Source organism: Ambystoma mexicanum, chromosome 5q, assembly GCF_040938575.1.
Source record: "Ambystoma mexicanum isolate Mex_15411 chromosome 5q, UKY_AmexF1_1, whole genome shotgun sequence".
In the NCBI taxonomy this organism is placed as follows: Eukaryota; Metazoa; Chordata; class Amphibia; order Caudata; family Ambystomatidae; genus Ambystoma; species Ambystoma mexicanum.
In genome coordinates this window covers 885,923,056-885,942,024 of record NC_090933.1, presented here as the reverse complement: position 1 = coordinate 885,942,024, position 18,969 = coordinate 885,923,056, and the positions used below count along the sequence as shown (strand labels likewise).

At 47.2% G+C, this 18,969-nt stretch overlaps 1 protein-coding gene across 2 annotated transcripts in view; it reads left to right on the top strand.

The window, feature by feature from the left end:
- INTS8 (integrator complex subunit 8) overlaps positions 1 to 18,969 on the top strand; it is a 2,196,017-nt gene that overhangs the window by 1,484,020 nt on the left and 693,028 nt on the right. For both annotated transcript variants that reach the window (XM_069621379.1, XM_069621380.1), the window contains exon 17: positions 12,043 to 12,164. In XM_069621379.1, the coding sequence (XP_069477480.1) occupies positions 12,043 to 12,164 (122 nt within the window). The remainder of the gene's footprint in view (positions 1 to 12,042; positions 12,165 to 18,969) is intronic.

Here is an 18,969-nt window from a genome sequence, read left to right as displayed (position 1 = left end):
GCCGGATGTAGCAGGTTCTGGTCCAAATCTGCCTACCAAGTTCGACGATCAGGGGGGCATCTGGGGATTGTCGTAGAGGGTTCCAAAGAGTTTCTTTGGGGAATATTCTGGAGGGAGATTGTCGCAATAGTCCCAGCTCGGCTGATGGATCGTCTGAGAGCCACTTCGTCACGTGGCTAAGCTGTGCCGCAAGATAATACAGCTGGAAGTCTGGGAGTTGTATTCCCCCTTCCTTGTATGGGAGGGATAGGGTAGCCAAAGTCAATTTATGCCTGGTAGGTCCCCATAGGAAGTCCTTGATAAGTGCCTCCAATTTCTTAAAGAAGGGCGGTCTGACGTAGTGGCATATGTTGACGAAGAAATGCAGAAATCGGGGGAGGATTATCATCTTAACGATTGCTGCTCTGCCTACCATTGCAAGTGGGAGTCTAGACCAAAATTTCATGGATCTGCGAAGGCTGGTTATTGCTACTTCCGTGTTGTGCTTGTGTGTGAGCATCGGGGTGTGGCTCACATTAATTCCTAGGTACCGAAACGTGTCGAGTTGCCACTTTATCCCAATGTCCGGGAGATCAGTTTCTTCTAGGCCTCTCAGGCTAGCCAAGGGAAAGGCAGAGGATTTCTGTTTACTGAATTTGATCCCAGAGTATTTTGCATAGTTGTCTAGTACATCCAATGTGATTGGTGCGTTGACCTGGGGATCTTTCAAGTATAAAAGGACATTGTCCGCGTATAGGGATATTATGTTATGTTTGTTGCCCACTTTGATGCCAGCGTCAAAGAACTGTTTCCTAAAATATATGGCAATCGGCTCCAGGCCCAATATGTATAGCATGAGCGACAGTGGGCACCCTTGTCTGGTGCCCCTTTGTATTTTCCAGGATTCAGACACTGTTCTGCCGGTTTTAACTCTTGCCACAGGAGAATTATAGAGTACTGTGATCCATCTGACAAAGCCCTCGCCAAACCCGAACCCTCTAAGCACCTCGACGAGCCACTCCCAGAAGATGGAATCAAAGGCCTTGATGGCATCGAGTGATGCTACTGCTAGGTCTTCTTCATTCTCATAGGTTTCGGCCATAATGTGTTGAAGCCTTCTCAGGTTGGCTGTGGTATTACGTCCTGGAACAAAACCATTCTGGTCTTCGTGGATTAGGGACCCTACCACCCTAGCGAGTCTGCTGGCCACTATAGTAGTGAGAATCTTGCTGTCATAATTTAACATGGCCAGAGGGCGATAGTCACAGTCAGTGGGTGGTTTGTTTGGTTTGAGCATGGGAATAATTATTGTCTCTTTCATAGTGTTAGGTAAGACCCAGTTTTCGTAGGCCTCTAGGTAGACCTCGTGGAGGATTGGGGTGAGAGTGGATTTGTATGTTTTGTAAAATTCAGACGGGAGGCCGTCACTTCCGGGAGCCTTATAAGTGGCCAGCGATCTGATTGCTCCTGTCACGTCTTCTGCTGTGATTTCCATCTCCAGTGCCTCTCTCTGATCGCTGGATATTTTGGGGAGGCCTATCTCTTCCAGTGTTTCTTTAATTTCATCTCTGTCTATTTGTGTGTCATGGGAGTACAATCTGGAGTAGAATTTGGCAAACGCTTCATTAATTTCTAGGTGTCTTGTGACGTATCCCGTTTTCGTCCAGTATCTCCGTTGGGAGGTGCCTGGGGCGTTCACGCTTACACAGCTAGGCCAGCAGTCTGCCGGGTTTGTCAGACTCCTTGTGAGACCTGGTAGTGTATGTTGCGAAGTCAAACTTCTCTAATCTGTCCCAGGAAGATTGGCATTTCTCGCGGGCTTCCTTCAACTTCATTTCGACCTCTGGAGTAATGGCTGAGGTGGATTCTAGACGGGAGATCTCTTCCTCTTGTGCTTCGAGTTCAGTCCTCATTGCCTGCGAGTGGCTCCAGCTTTTGATATTATTTCTCCTCTAGCCACTACCTTCATGGCTTCCCACAATGTGCTCCAGGTAGATACTGAGCCTTTATTAATGTCAATGTATTCTTCTAGTTTTTCAGCGAGGTCCTCTCTGAACTCAGGGTCGGCGAGGGCCACAGTAGGCATCCTCCACATGGGGATTGGTGGTCTAGGCCCCGTTAATTGCCATTGCATGATCAGTGGGGAGTGGTCTGAGATTGATCTTCCTAAATATGCCGTGGTTTCTGCCAATGGTATTTGTTCTCTGTCGATGAACAGATAATCGATTCTCGTGTGGATCTTGTGCGGGGCTGAATAGTAAGAATAGACCTTTTCAGCAGGATGCTGTTCCCTCCAAATATCCACCAAGTCGAGTTGTTGCAGCGTTTCTATCAGAGCGCATGTTGCGGGGTTACTTGGATGGGGGGGTAGTGCAGACCTGTCAATAGAGCCATCAATGACACAGTTGAAGTCCCCTCTGCCCCATATAAAGGTCCTATTTCGGTGGTGTGCCATCCGTGAGCATATTGCTCTAAGGTATCATGGTATTCCATCTTGCGGGAAGTACGAATTGACTAAGCAAATTGGAGTCTGCTCAATAGTGCCCCCACATTATTACATACCTTCCTTCTTTATCGGACTCGAATCTTTGCAATTGGAAGGGCACATTCGGGTTCACCCATGTGAACACCCCCTTGAGTATTTTGAGTAGGGGGATCATCTCCCGGTCCCAGCCCATCGATCTGTTAATTTGGACATGGTGTCTTCCGTAAGATGCATCTCTTGCAACATCTCATTCGAAACCTTTTTCCTGCAGAGATAGGACTGTATTCGGTTTCGTCTCAGGTATGAGCTCATCCCTCTCACATTCCACGTCATCATTTTGAGTTGTGACGCCATCGGTTCAATATTTCGAGCCCGCTGGCAGCTCCTCCCCTGGAGCCTGTAGCAATGCCGATCCGAGGTTATGAGACTGTTGACGGGAGTAATCGGGTTCTTCGTCCCCCGACTTGTAGCATGCACCCATCTTGTGCTTCTTCAGCGGTAGTGGTATGAAGACTAACTATAACTAACAAAACTGTTAACAAAACTCGAACTGGTGCGCCCAGCGACTACATCTTCATTATGGTGCTCGGGCGCTCTCGAGCCGTCTAGACCCATCCGGGTATCGAGCACGAGCTGGGTCGGGCAGGTGGCTGACCCGACCCGGATTGCCTGCGGGGGATAGGGCTGGTGTCTGGCGGAGAGGCCGAACGAGGGCCGTTTCTATGTAGCTAACTGTTAGTTGGATTACCTTCTGAGGTCCGGTTGCTTCTGCTTGTTATGGCCATTTATGGCAGCATGTGTCATATGCCGACGGTCTGAGAGCCTCAATCTTCCATCTGGGGAGCATCTTTACCATCTGCAAGGTTATTATCTTCCAGCCACATGTTGGCGGCCGTTGGGTTTTCTAGGAATATGGCACGCCCGTTGAAGATGACTTTCAAGCGCGATGGGTAGAGCAGCCTGTATTTCAGGTTTAGTTGTCGAAGTCTTGCTTTCACTGGGATGAAAGAGTTCCTCTCCCGCTGCACTTTCTGAGTGTGATCATGGTAAATGGTTATTTTAGAGTCGCCACGTTCGATGGGGCCTTCTTTCCTGGAGTGCCGTAAGATAATTTCCCTATCCTGAAAGTTTAGAATTTTAGCAATTATTGGTCGTGGAAATGAGCCAGGTGGGGGCCGCTTCTGGGGGGACCTGTGGGCCCTTTCGACTGCGAAACCCTGCAACAGTTTCCCGGCCCCAATCTCCTGTTGTAGCAAGGATTCTACGTAGGCTGTAGTGTTTGGGCCTTCGTTTCCTTCTGGTACTCCTAGGATCCTAATGTTGCCCCATCTAGCCTGACCTTCGGCCTCCTCGGACCTCTCCTCCAGGATAGCCACTTTCTTGTCTAGGTCTGCAACCTTGGACTTCAAGGCTGCTGTGGCCCCAGCCGTTTCTTCTATTGAAGTCTCAGTGTTTGTCATCCTCTCAGTTAATTTGCAGGCGTCCTGACGCATGAGTTGAATGTCCATTTTAAATTTGTCGATCTTAGTCTATGTGTGTCCTCAATGAAGCAATAGCATTAGCCTCCAGTATTTGGGAGTGGTTATCTGTGGTTTCCCCCTCTTTCGTGTGGGTAATCTCTGGGGTACAAGAGCGAGCCTGTGTAGGGGTTTTTGACTTGGCGGATACAAATGAGTCCATGGTGGCTGCTTTCGCTTTGTTCCCGGAGGCCATCTTGGGGTCTCAGTGATGCTGCCCCTGGGACACTTTAGATGAGTTACCGGTGGGGGTATCAGTTGTCTCCCCGTGTGTAGAGTAATGAGTGATGTTCCCAAGGTGTCAAAAGTCAATTAATCAGAATCTGCAGGCGGGGTAGAGGTGTCGCCGCTATATCTGTGATGTCGCTGCCCTTACCTCTGAGCGTCCGACTCGCCGGGGCAGGAAGATCTGAGGGTGCCGTAGTCGCGCTCTTGCTGCTGGTTCTCGCTGTCCTGCGCCCCGGGCCGACGATGGGGAGGAACCTCCGGTGGTCGTGTGCACCCTCAGCGGGCCGTCCTCAGCGACGGCTGAGCCCACGTAGTGTACCACGGGAGCGGTGTCCAGGTGCCGCTGTGGCGGGCCTCGCCCAGCGATGAGAAGCAGGGTGAGGGCTCTCCCTTCCGATGTCCTGCATGTGATCGTGCTCCATTGTGTTAGGTCTGCTCGATCTGGCCACCTTAATCCCCGGATGCCGTTTGATGGCGGCTTCCTTCTCGGAGCTTCTGCTAAGTGGCGCGGGGCGCCATCTTGGATGCGTATGGAAGCTGGGGAGGGAGTATGATTTGAGGACAATTTCGCCGACCAGAGGGTCCAATTTCCAGGCTGGTCAAGCAGATTGTGTCGGGGTCAGCTTCTCCCACCTCTGCATCAGATTTTCGTGGTCGTAGGCACTTCTTATGCCGGCAAAAAGGCTCGAGAAAGGGCGTCTCGGCCGGAGCTCGGCTATTCAGCCTCTGTACGCCATTGGCTCCAGGCCACGACCCAACAGTGTTATTAGCTATAGACACTATACACTATAGTAGACACTATACAGGTCTCCAAATTTATCCGTTTCTGTTCCCAAATTGTATTATAAGATATTCAAATTGCATTGATAGGCTTCTCTCTCACTATACAGGTCTCCCACATTTATCAGGGTTCCTGTTCCCAAATTGTATTGTATGATATTCAGATTGCATAGATAAGCCTTTCTCCCAAATTGTATTGTATGATATTCAGATTGCATAGATAAGCCTTTCTCCCAATACACAGGTCTCCCAAATTTGGCAGGGTTTCTGTTCCCAAACTGTATTGTATGATATTCAGATTGCATTGATAGCCCCCCTCCCCCCAATAAACAGGTTTCTCATATCTAGGAGGATTTCCGTTCGTAAATTGAATTGCATGACATTCCGATTGCATTGTTAGGCCTCTCTCCCACTATACAGGTCCCCCAAATCTATCAGAGGTTCTGTGCACAAACTGTGTTGTGTGATGTTCAGATTGCATTGATGGGTCTCTCTCCCAATACACAGGCCTCCCAACTTTAGCAGGGTCTCTGTCCCCAAACTGTATACTATGATATTCTGATCGCATTGGTAGGCCTCTCTCCCACTATACAGGTCTCCCAAACTTATCAGGGGTTCCATTCCCCAACTGTATCGTATGACATTCAGATTGCATTGATAGGCCTCTCTCCCACTATACAGGTCTTCCAAACTTATCAGGGGTTCTGTCCCCAAGTTGTATTTTATGATATTCAGGTTGCATTGTTAGGCCTCTCTCCCACTATACAGGTCCCCCAAATTCATCAGGTCTCTCAAAACTATTAGGGATTCTATTCCAAAATTGCATTGTATGACATTCAGATCACTTTGATAGTTGTATTGTATGATATTCAGATTGAATTGATAGGCCTCTCTCCCACTATACAAGTCTCCCAAAATTATCAGGGGTTCTATTCCAAAATTGTATTGTATGACATTCAGATTGCATTGATGGTCCTTTCTCCCACTATACAGGTCTCCGAAATTTGGCAGGGGTTCTGTCCCCAGACTGTATTGTGTGGTATTCGAATGGCATTAGGGGGCGCCTCTCCCACCGTGCAGGTCTCCCAATTTTATCAGAGGCTCTGTTCCCAAACTGTATTGTATGATATTCAGATTGCATTGATAGGCCTCTCTCCCACTATACAGGTCTCCAAAATTAAGCAGGGGTTCTATCCCCAAAATTGCTTTTTGTACCATTCAGATTACATTGATAGGCCTATCTCCCACTATACAGGTCTCCCAAATTTAACAAAGACTCTGCTCCCAAATGTTTGATTCATAAGGATTACAATATTCCTTCGGGCCCCTCCTACCATACGAGGCTCCAGAACGTAGTCAGAATTAGTCTCAAGCACAAACCTAGCTAAACCACCTTAACATACTCCTAGTGAGGACCAGTCCGTGCTAGAATAGTTCTACCGCCCTCACCCTTTCCGAGAGACCTACAGAGACACTGTACTTTGACATACAACCCTGACAACACTACGCCCAGCACCAAAACCCCACCGGACAGCGCTCGGAGGATACACAAACAGACCCACTGGAAGAATAGACGGCACAAAAGCACCCAATCCTACCAACACAAGAAGAAATACCAGCACTCCCATCACAAGACACAGCAGCCAACTACTCAACCGGCACCTCCGCACTGAGCACCAACATGCCCCGGACCAGAAAGGGACGCAGAGAAAGGGCACAAGACAAGGCCACACTGGACACAGGCACACAAATCCAACCTACCACTGAAGCACCAACCTCAAATAGAAGAAACACAACGCCAAAAACCAAAACTACCAGAACAAAATTCCAAAGGGAAAATTCCTTATATCTCACACCATACCTCGCAACAACCCCAGAACCAAGATACCCTCAAGACACACAAAGAACATCCCGGGACAACCAGGAAAAAGATGGTAACACCCAAGAAGAATGTGGCTAGAATCCGACCCCATCACCCCATACATCACAAGAACAGAAGGACACCCGCGCCATACTGGACATAACGGCGACGAAGATCTCATAACCAACAACCCAAACATGAACCTAACTGACAAATTCAACGAAGAAGCCTTAACAGACCTTCACCTAACCAGCACAAACAGAGAAGCAACATCACTGAACAGCCAAGCTTTCAATCTAGCAGACCGCTCCAATGAAGATGCAGCTTCCGCTGATCCTCATCCACCCCAATCAACGCCAACAACGATACACCACAACCAAAAAACCACAAACCAAAACAAGGAACAAACAAAACCACACCAAAAAGATAAACTGCAACCTCATCAATGCAAGGTCAATGTCCAAACATGCCACAGAGATATACGATCTGCTCTGCAACGGAGGGATCGACATCTTATTTGTAACAGAAACGTGGCTGGACGACAATTACAAGCTCACCCTCAACAACTGCTTGCCTGAATACTTCAAATGCCTTCAATCAAACATAAAAACCAAAAAAGGGGGAGGGCTGGCAATCATTCACAAGGAACACTTGGATATCAAACTGGAAGACCCACTAATCATCGATAAATGCAAATCCCTAATCATACGTCTAGCAGTAACATCCAAAACAAACTTGAAATTTGTACTAATACATAGACCACCAACCTACGATGCAATCTTCGTAGACTCCTTCACAGAAGCAATCACTGTCCTAGCTATCAAACACAATCACCTGATAGTCCTAGGAGACTTCAACATCTGGTTTGAAGGAGAAAGCACGACAATACAAAAATCGCCAACCAGCCAACTAGCAGCAATGAACCTACAACAACTAGTCAAAGGAGCAACCCACTCGGCAGGGCATACACTTGACGCAATCTTCGTGAGCAAACTACTCCTCACCACGGCACCCCCAATCCAAATACCCTGGAACGACCACCTCATCATCCCCATCGTAATCAAAATGACCACGCTAACAAACAGTCCACCGGACAAAACAACGAAAACCATGAAAAGAAATTGGAGAACCATCAAAAACTCCAACCTGAACAAACTCCTGGAGATAAACAAACCAGACCCAACACTCATGGAAGATGATAACCTGGACAAAAAGGTAATCCTGCTGCATTCCTGGATTATAACTACTATAGACAACATCGCCAAAGAAAAACCCTTCGCTGCTTCTAATAAACGGTCAATGGCAAAATGGTTCTCCCCACTACTTAGCACCATGAAAAGAAAAAAACGAAGACTAGAACTTGATTGGAGAAAACAAAACGACGTGGCAAACAAACTGAAATTCCTACAACACAACCAGGCTTACAAAAAGGAAATACAAAAAGCTAACAGGAAACACTACGACAACTGAATCTTCTAAGCAACAAACACCCAAAAAGAGCTTTTCAAAATCATAAACGAAATCAAAAACCCTCTGGGATGTAACAACACACTAACTCCGTCCGCGAAACTCTGCAACGACCTTGCAGACCACTTCAAAAACAAAATCACCAACTTCCAACAAACCATACAAAGCAGACCGTCTGATCTGACCACAACCCCAACCTACACCGGGGAGGAGCACCCAAACAAACTAGGAAGCTTTCCAGAAATATCAGTGGAGACATTTCGTCAAACTTGTGAATGAAAGCAATAACTCAGGGTCCCCCGAAGACCCCTGCCCACCAGACATATACAAATCGATTCTTAAACAAGGAACGCCCATGGAATATCACAGGAACGTCCTCAACCATTCCATCGCAATTGGGAAAGTGCCACAAGCCTTCAAAACTGCAGGCCATAGATACAGCGGGAAACGTAGAGGACCTTTCCAACTACAGACAAATCTCCAACGTACCGTATACAGCCAAGCTGCTCGAAACGTACGTATACAAAACAACCCAAGAGTTTATAGAAGAGCACGGCCTACTAGACCAGGCACAAGTTGGCTTCAGACCACTGAGAGGAACGGAATCGGCTCTACTCTCAATATGGGACGATCTAAAACTCAACGCAGACTAGGACAACAGCACTGCCTTGATACTCCTAGACCTATTGGCAGCATTTGACACAGTCGACCATGACACCCTCATAACAAGATTAGAAAGACTTGGAATAACAGACACCGCCCTACCATGGATCAAATGTTTCCTAACAAACAGAACGGAAACTGTATGGGTGAAACCCTTCAAATCCAGCCCGAGAGATTCCACCTGTGGAGTACCACAAGGATCATCCTTCTCCCTGCTACTATTCAACATCTACCTTTATCTACTTATCAGAATAATCAAAAGCCACGGACTCACCTGCTACAACTACGCTGACGATACACAAATAATCTTCAAAATACAAGACAACCCCGGAAAGAAACTCAACGCTAGAAAACTGTTTCCACGATGTATTGTTCTGGATGAACTCCAACTCCCTCAAAATCAACCCAGGCAAAACTGAAATAATGATCGTCACAAAAAATGGAGGAGAAAACCAATTCATCCCTTGGCCAAGGGAACTCTGGACAACCCCAGCACCCTCGCCGATTGTAAAAAAACCTGGGGTTCTGATGGACAAGAATCTCACGCTAGAGCCACAAGTAAACGCTCTCCTCAAGAAATGCTTCTGCCTCCTGCGAGCGGCAAAGAGAATCTTACCGTTTCTATCGTTCGCCAACAAAACAACCACCATCATCGCACTCGTCATGTCCAAGGTAGACTACGCCAACAGCCTATACCTAGGCATGCCTGAACGACTCCTAAAAAAACTACATTGCATTCAAAACGCGGCAGCCAGACTACTTCTGAAACTACCCCGAAGAGAACCCACCGCACCAGCTTTGAAAACACTACATTGGCTACCAATAAAACAACTCATAAAATTCAAAATAATGTGCATTGCACACAGAGCAGTACACAACGAAGACGCTGAGTTCCTAAGAGACAAACTGCGCCTACATCAACCAACAAGAACGCTCAGATCAAGCATGGACATCCGCCTGGAACCGAAGCCCTACAACAAAAGAAAACTTGGAGGATCCTCCTTCTCTCATCAAGCCCCGAAAACCTGGAACGACCTTCCACAGTACATATGTAACACAAGAAACCACCTATTATTCAGGAAATTACTCAAAACCTGGCTCTTCGCGTCATAACTAGAAAGACTGGCCACAGGAGCATCGACATAACAAAAAAACATCAATGAACGTAGAGCGACCGCGATACACACCGATCAATCAATGGGAAAAGCCAAGGTAAACATCCCACGACATACTAAAGGACCAAACGGGAGACAGCCGCAATACGACCAAAGACAGTTAACATAGCAAACTAAGACAGAAAGACTAGAACGAATCATCAAGAGGACCATGACCATAACTATTACCTTCCCCAACAGCCCTAAGGACAAAATACAGAGGGGGTAAGGAAGCACTGCACCACGGGCCCCAATGCAATGGGTGAGAAACAGAATGTTTCATCACTACACACTGTCCACCAATACAAAGCAGGAAGCACAACGCCCCACCACACAAAACTACAACTAAACAATAGTCCCAAGGATGTTCACCCCACAGAAACCAAAGAACCAGTCATGATAGAAGGATACAAACGTCTGAATACACAGGCTCACCAAGACGGATCCACCAGGACAACACATCAACACGACTCCAACCCTGAACCATTCAAAGCCTTAACCGACCAGGGTCACACTAGATAACCTGAGAATAGTTATTACCCACCCAGTCGCACACCTGAAGATTAGGTCCAGATGCACCTACACATCCAAACTATACTCAATAGGATACAGTTGGATCAGCACAACATCACCAGAGCGAGTTGGCCTACGAGGAACCAGCAACATCCCAACCGACAGGTATACAACTGTAACGGAACCATAAGTACCTGAATCAGGATACAGACCCCACTAACCCAACCCTCAATCTTCTGCATACTTAAACCCACACAACCATCTCTCTCCCAGCAATCCGCACGCACTTTACCACACAGCATCAACAACACATAAACTTCACCCACAGTACTCGAGGCCTTCACCCGATCCGATACTAGCACCAAAGCCCAGAACTCGTATACCGAGCTGAAGCTGCCAACAGCACACCACCTCTCACCCTCTCCTTCTCCCCTCTTCCCGACTAAACCAACCCACCCTTCCTGTTTACAGATCCGCCAGAGCTCCTGGGGACCAATTCCGTTGGTGACCGGGTGCTATACAAGTACCGCTAACATAACAGAACATATTTTTGGAGCAATGTTAAAGGCAGTTCGGCGAGTATTCCCCTACAAATACTGTAAAATTGGTTTACATGTAAAAAGCCATAGGTCTCTCCTGAAATGGTGCCTTAAAATCTCAGGACTTTATTTTGTTACCATCCCATAGATTTCCATTGGTGAAATGTAGTCTGTTGATTGATTCATTTATATTTTCTAGTCCCCAAGGCTAGGTTACTATTTTTATAAACACTACCCTTCATTAATTTTGCAAATCTCAAACTTCTCTGGTGATGCTTATAACGAGTGACCACATTTCAGACCTCTAAAATATAATCTTTCACAGTTGAATGTCCAATTTATTAATAAATAATGATAATGTTAATATCATGTTTTTGTATATCTCTTAGGTGAGATTCCTGCTGCTGCTAAGTGCTATATGTTTTTATGACCCAATGAAATGGTACTCCATTCATCGACCTTGCAAGACTTAAGGGCTGAGTCAGCTGTGCTGTAATTCAACCTTAAGGCATCCAGCCTGGTCCCATATCCAAAGCAAGCACTCTGCGCATAAGCTGTCCAACCAGACCTACTCTGCCCTTTGTGACCTCCTCGCATGAGGAAGTTTGCCTTTAGCATCTTGGCATTCTGTCCTTATAATGCTGACACTTTATTTTACCCTTTTACAATTTCAGGGTAACAATTATTTCTGCTTCTCACTCAAAAAGTACATTTTTTATATGATTACAAGTGGATACAGATGGATTTACAAACATGAAAGCTCACTTGTTATGTTCCTGTACTACTGTATGTTAATTGTAAATACAATGTGATGCTGTTGTTGCTCTAGTAAATTTTATGTTTTTGCTCCTTTCAGATATTCCTCTGCGTCAAGTTATTGGTGAAGAATGTGTCGCTTTTTTGTTGAACTGGCGGGAGAATGATTACTTAACTCTTCAAGTTCCAGTGTCACTGGTTCAGAATAATCCATACGTGAAGGTAATCGTTACCAGTTTATTGCCGCTTTGAGTATTTTTGCAAACATATTTAAAAGCAGCTATCACAAATGTGTACTGTGCATAGCAAAGTAGTACATTTCATAACATTCTTATGCATCAATCCATAGCCCCAATTTCAAGAAACCGTTTAACTGTTCAACTTTCCCAATTCTTCAGTGACCTACAAAATATGGTATGTGCAACAGGACCTACTAGAGGAAATAGGATTGTACAAAACTGTTGGTTCTGCACTCTCACCCTGCATGAGTTGCCATTATCGTCTTTTCTGTAGTAAAACCCTCCGGTAATGTATTTGGGGAATTGATACCTCATGTACATTGATTATAAAAGTGCTTGCATTCGAATGGATTGTGTCCTCCCACGTATTCTTTATCTTTTGATATTTCCAATATCCAGCTTTGCTGCTTCCGAAAAAGAAATGAATCGGGGTGCGCTGTGCCTGTTGAGACTCAATGTCCTTCAGAGGCCTCTGTCTCGATGTTGTCACCGAAGGTATATGTAGCACGTGCAGCGCCCGTTGGCTTCAGTTCGGTTTTTCTGTGCTTACGCTTTGGGTACGGTACACTTCGTTCCTTGTGAGGAAAATCTTCCAGTAAAATCTTCAAATCTTAGAGTAAATTCGAGAGAATGGCTGTCGTTTCCGTCTTCCACTCCCAAATCAGGTTTCAAGAAATGCTGCGACTGCGGTGCAAAGATGTCCTTTACGGACCCCCCCATAGGATATGCCTATGGTGTCTGGGATCCACTCATCCGTCATCTGAGTGTGAGGACTGCTTGTCCATGACTTCGAAAGGCCTGAGAGTGCGCAGAGGGAAGCTTGCGGCAGATAGGATCCATTAATCCCCTTCGACTCTGTCGAAAAACGAAAAAACTTTGGACGAGTCGAGAATTGTTTCTCTTCGCCGTAAGAAGAATAAATGATCCTGATCGCATAGCGGCTCCTACCACTCGTCATCGTCTAGACATAGAAAGAAATGGCGCCATAGATCGCCATCCAGTTCCTCTCCTGAACGGGTTGTTTGCCCCACTAAATCTGTCTCACCATCACAGTGGGAAGAGTTTAGGCTTGAGACGTTGAAGTTGATCGAGAACACGGCCTTTCCCCCCTCGACTACACCCAAAAGCCATGCTCTGGTCGAAAGACCTCATAAGCATAAGAGCTGTGCGTCTTTGGACCCGGTGGGCAAAACTCCTCGAGACCGATCAAAGGATCCCTTGAGTCGAGGAAAAGTCCCTTAGAGGACTGAGTCGTTGACATCATCGATGCCGAAAGAGACAACTTCGACACCAACGTGGTCAAAAGGTGCATCATCGACTCCTGAAAAATTATGAAAAGCCATCTGCGCTTCGAGCGCCAAGCTCCTTGACGCTACAGGTGTCGAAGCTGTCGACATTGACAGTCTCGGCTCCTTTGACCACAAATATTATGACCATATCGACTACAGTCGAGAAAACAAATACTCCTTTGCCTAGGACTGAATATTTCAAGTGTCTCACCACTATTTATGAGGATGCTGTAACGCTCACCTGGTTCCCACGGGGGCGCTGGTCTAGTCTGGATTGCTGTGGCCTCTTCTAGCGTGATGCGCAGGACCCGGAACACTGATTGGACAGGACCTCCAAATCGTGCTTGCCTGGCCCGTAGGAATATCCTTCTGCAGATGAGAAAGGGGATTAACAGTCTGCAGAATAGTGTGTTAGCTACCCCCTTTCCCCCTTCGTTCCTCTCTAACTTCCTCCAAACCACAGTTTAAGCTCACCTTATGGTTTGGAAGGATGAACTCTCCATCCTGCTTCTGGTGCAGGGGCGCGCGTTCGTCCAGTTACTTCACTGGTTTTCAGAATGGCGCTGGCAAAATCCACTTGACTTTCCTGAGCGATGCGCCGTAAGTATCAAAGTTCAAGTGAGGCCCCCTTTATGTTGTCTTTCTAACCTGTGATCTGTCCTTTATTTCGGGTGCAGAATGAAGGCGATGCGTCGAGGGGTTAAACTGCTGAGGTGAGTAGTGATGAGGGCGATCCCTCTAAATGTCCTTATCATTCCCCAGAAATGTCTCTTGTCCTTTCCCCATAGGGGCGGGGGTACGGTACCTGCCAACGGGGCGGCGCCGACCCGAAATGTGGAAGAAAAGCCGGTAAGTATTATGGCTGTTAATCAGGCTTTCCTTGTGTGATCCTTCTGCTCACCTTTTGTTTCTTCCTCTCTCCCCTAGGTGCAGAGATGTGGCGTCCGATGCTGACAGCCGCGATGGAGCCGGGAGATGTCTCGAGGACAGGTGAGTGAAGCGTGGCGCTGCAGCGAGCAACGCAATGCTTTTAAATGGAAGTCTTTCTTCAGGGATGCTGGCGAGAAGATTCCGGATGCAGGTAAGAAGTTTGAAATAGTCCTTGGTTTTCACCTTTCACCTTTCTCTTCTCTTCCTTCCTTGCAGGTCTTCCAGGTTCGAGGCGGGCGTGGCTGGAGTCCAGGAGCAGACACGGTGAGCGTTAAGCTGCAGGAAGCAGAACAACGCGAAGCATGAGCTGCTGCCTGGGCGTGGCTTAAATAGCCTCCAAAGAAGTCCCAGGTATGTATCCTTCCCCAACTAGGTATGTATCCTTCCCTGGCCACGCCCGAGTGAAAAAATAGTCCCTTTCAGGTCTCAGGGAGGCCTGAAGCGTGCAGCATGGTCTGCATCAGGTAAGTGCACAAAACACCTCCCTTTATGAGCCTGGCGCCTATGGCGCCAAGACTGATGTCCAACATGAGCCTGGCGCCAAAGGCGCCAGGACTGTGTCCAAAGAGCCCCTATAAGGGGCCGCTGGGCTTTTACCCGAGGGCATGATGCCTGCTTCCGGGGGTGCTGGGCCTGGCCTGGTGCTCCGGGGGTAGGCATCATGACAGCACTCCCCCCCCCCCCCCCCCAAGGCCCCTCCCAAGGTCGTTCCTTCTGGAGGTTTCGGTTTGTTTGGGAAATTCCGATGGAACCTTTTTACCAGCCGAGGTGCATGTACGTGATCACTGGGTTCCCAAGACCTTTCCTGGGGCCCGTACCCTTTCCAATCAATTAGATAGAAAAGTTTTGATTTTGAGATCTTAGAATCCAAAATGTTCTTCACCTCGAATTCAGGCTCCCCATCTATCTGAATCGGTTCTGGTGGCTTTGTTAATCTGGTTCCTGGGTGCACTGGTTTCAAAAGTGACACATGAAAAACGGGGTGAATCCGCATGTTAGCTGGTAGATCGAGCTTGACTGCCACTGGGTTGATTATAGCTTTGATCGAGTAAGGGCCTAAATACCTTGGATTAAAAGTTCGAGGCCCCTTGAGTGATAGGTGTTTGGTAACCAACCATACTTGATCCCCTATTTGGTATGGAGGCGCCTCTCTTCGATGCAGATCCGCATTCTTTTTGTATTTCCCTTTCGCATGTTGCAAATGTGCAGTTGCATCCTTGAAGGCTTGAGTAATCGTAGAATGCAAATGGTCCACTGCGGGCATTTCAAGGCTCAGAGGTGAGTCCAAGTCTGAAGTACGAGGGTGATGTCCATATAGGGTATAAAAGGGGCTCTGACCAGTTCCAGAGTGTATCGAGTTATTGTATGCATATTCAGCCACCCATAAAATGTCCTTCCAATTACCCTCAGATTGGTGCAACATACATCGTAGATATTGTTCAAGGGTCTGGTTGGTTCTCTCCGTCTGACCATCGGTCTGTGGGTGGTGGCTGGTAGAGAGTCTTACGTCGATTTGTGCCAGTTGACAACACTTTTTCCAAAAATGAGAAATAAACTGGCTTCCCCGATCGGAGACTAGTATGGACGGGAATCCATGCAAACGGATGATATTTTCGAGGAATTCCTTGGCAAGAACAAAGGCTGAAGGTAATCCTTTCAACGGAATAAAGTGGGCCATTTTGGAAAATAAATCCACCACGACCAGAATAGTATTGTAACCATTACAAGAGGGCAGGTCCGTGATAAAATCTAGTGACAGGGTGTGCCAAGGTGCTGGTGGAATGTCTAAGGGCTGAAGAAGACCGGCGGGTCTTGTCTTTTGACCTTTGTTTTGGGCACAAACTCCACAGGACATCACGAAAGATTTAATATCCTTTCGCCAGGAAGGCCACCAGAATTGTCGTTTAACCTTTTCCTCTGTTTTGGCAATGCCAGGATGTCCTTCCATCAGGGTATCATGATGACGGGAAATAACCAGTTCTTGCAATTCCTTTTCTGGCAAAAATAAGCGTCCTTGGAAGTAAGGTAAGCCATCCTTGACTGAAAAGTTAGACCCCCTTTTGATCCAATCCTGCAAGGCTGAAGAGTCCAGGAATTGTTTCACTCGTGCTTGAATGTCTTCAAGGGTTTGTAAAGTGGTTATCCCCAAAATTCTTTGTTCGGGAATTATCGGCACAGGTTCTGAGTTTGTGTCTATTTCTTCCATTCCAATTCGGGATAGAGCGTCCGCCTTACCATTCTTATAGCCGGGGCGGTAGGTGATTACAAAATCGAACTCAGCAAAGAAAAAAGCCCATCGGAGCTGTCGAGACGTTTGAGCCTTGGCAGTTCTTAAATATTGTAAATTTCGGTGATCAGTGATCACGGTGATGGTATGCGGGGCGCCGAGGAGATAATGCCGCCAAGCCTTAAAGGCGGACTTAATGGCTAATAGTTCCTTATCGGTGAACGCATAATTTATCACCGGCGGCGAGAACTTTCTGGACCAAAATGCTACGGGGTGCAGTTGGTTGGTTTCAGAGTCTCTCTGAGACAGGACAGCTCCCATGGCTAAGCTGGACGCGTCGGTTTCGACTATATATGGGAGATTGGGACGCGGGTGCTTCAAAAGAGGTGCGGACGTGAACTTAGCTTTCAACTCCTGAAAGGCCTGTTCGGCTTCCTCGGTCCATTCAAAACGTTTATTTTTTTGCAAGAGTGCAGTGATGGGTTGCACCACACGTGAAAACTCCGGGATAAACCTGCGATAAAAGTTGGCAAAGCCAAGCATGCTTTGGACACCTTTCACCGAACTAGGTGATGGCCATTTGAGGATGGCATCCACTTTCCGTGAATCCATTCGGACCCCTTTAGGTGTCAGGATGAATCCGAGAAACTCAACCTCGGTGGTATGGAAAACACATTTTTCCAGCTTGGCAAACAGTTTGTGCTGGCGCAGTTTCTCTAGGACGGCCCTGACATGCTTTCTGTGATCAGATTCCGAAGAGGAGTACACAAGAATGTCATTGATATACACGACAACACAGACATCGATGAGTTCCCGAAGGACATCGTTCATGAAGAATTGGAAGGCTGCAGGCGCGTTGCACAACCCGAAAGGCATCACCTGGTATTCGAATAGTCCATATTTTGTACGGAAGGCCGTTTTCCATTTGTCGCCTTCTTTTACTCGTACCAGATGATAAGCCCCCCGGAGATCTAACTTGGTGTATACGCAAGCGTCCTTCACCTGGTCAAGGAGTTCAGGGATCAGAGGCAGAGGGTAATGATTTTTAACAGTTATCTGGTTCAATGCGCGGTAATCGATACAAGTTCTATGGTCGCCTTCTTTTTTAGGCACGAAGAACAAAGCTGAGGATGCCGGGGACTTTGACGGGCGAATGAAACCATTGGCGAGGTATTGATCTAAATATTGTCTCAAATGCAGATTCTCTGGTTCAGTAAGGGCGTAAATCCTGCTACAAGGGGGTTGTGCACCGGGCACCAGATCGATTTGGCAATCGTACGATCTGTGGGGAGGTAACGTGTTGGCCTGTTCCTTTTGGAAGACGTCCTGAAAGTCTTGGTACTCTGGAGGTAGTTGCACGGGGACAGAGGTTACTGATGCTAGATTAATCTTTGGATTTTCTGGGTAGCAGGTTTGTGCACAATCCGGGAAGGTTATTCTCTTCGCTCGCCAATCAATTCGAGGATTATGTGTCTTGAACCAAGGGATTCCGAGAATAAGCTGAAACTGTGGAGCCTTGATTACATGAAACACAACTGCCTCCCGATGGCCATCCGTACCTACAAGTGTCACCTCAGCTGTGGAATGTGTTACCGGTACAGAGGCAATTTCGGTTCCATCTACTGTGGTGATGACATCTTTGTTGGTTTTAGGACGCAGAGGGAGGTTTATCCTAGAGACAAATTCTCGATCCACATAGTTTCCTATAGCCCCGCTATCGATGTATGCCTTTATAGCATGCAACCGTTTAGGCTGTTCCGGATCTACGAGGACCATTGGCACAATGAAATGCGAGGTCTGAGAGTTCGTTTTCAAGCTCGGCAAGCGGACCCCTACGCTTGCCGGGCGTGGTCGTTTCCCGATACAGAGTTTCCATGGATTTTATCAGCGGCTCCTACCACGTTCTTGGGCGGCTTAACCGGGCAATCTCGTAGAAAGTGTCCAGAGGACCCACAATAAAGGCATAATTGCATCTGCCGTCTTCTTTCCCGTTCTTTTTGAGTTAGGGGTCCTTTAACCCCTCCGATTTGCATAGGCTCTGAGCCATCAGCCCCCTTGGGGTTAGCGTGGGTCTTGGCCAACACCCGGGTTTCAAACTTGGACCGATCTGCTTTTCTGTTTTGCAGCCTGTGATCCAATTGGATCACTAAGTCTATATATTCAGTGCATTCTTGGGGCGGATTTACAACTTGTGCCAGGACATCTTTAAGTTCTCCGCGTAGACCTCGATAGAATAACGTGATTCTTTTATCCTCTGGCCAACCAGTTTCCACAATTAGTCTATTGAAGTTTGCAATGTAGGATAGAAGGTCTTGATTGCCCTGTCGCAGAGATAGAAGTTC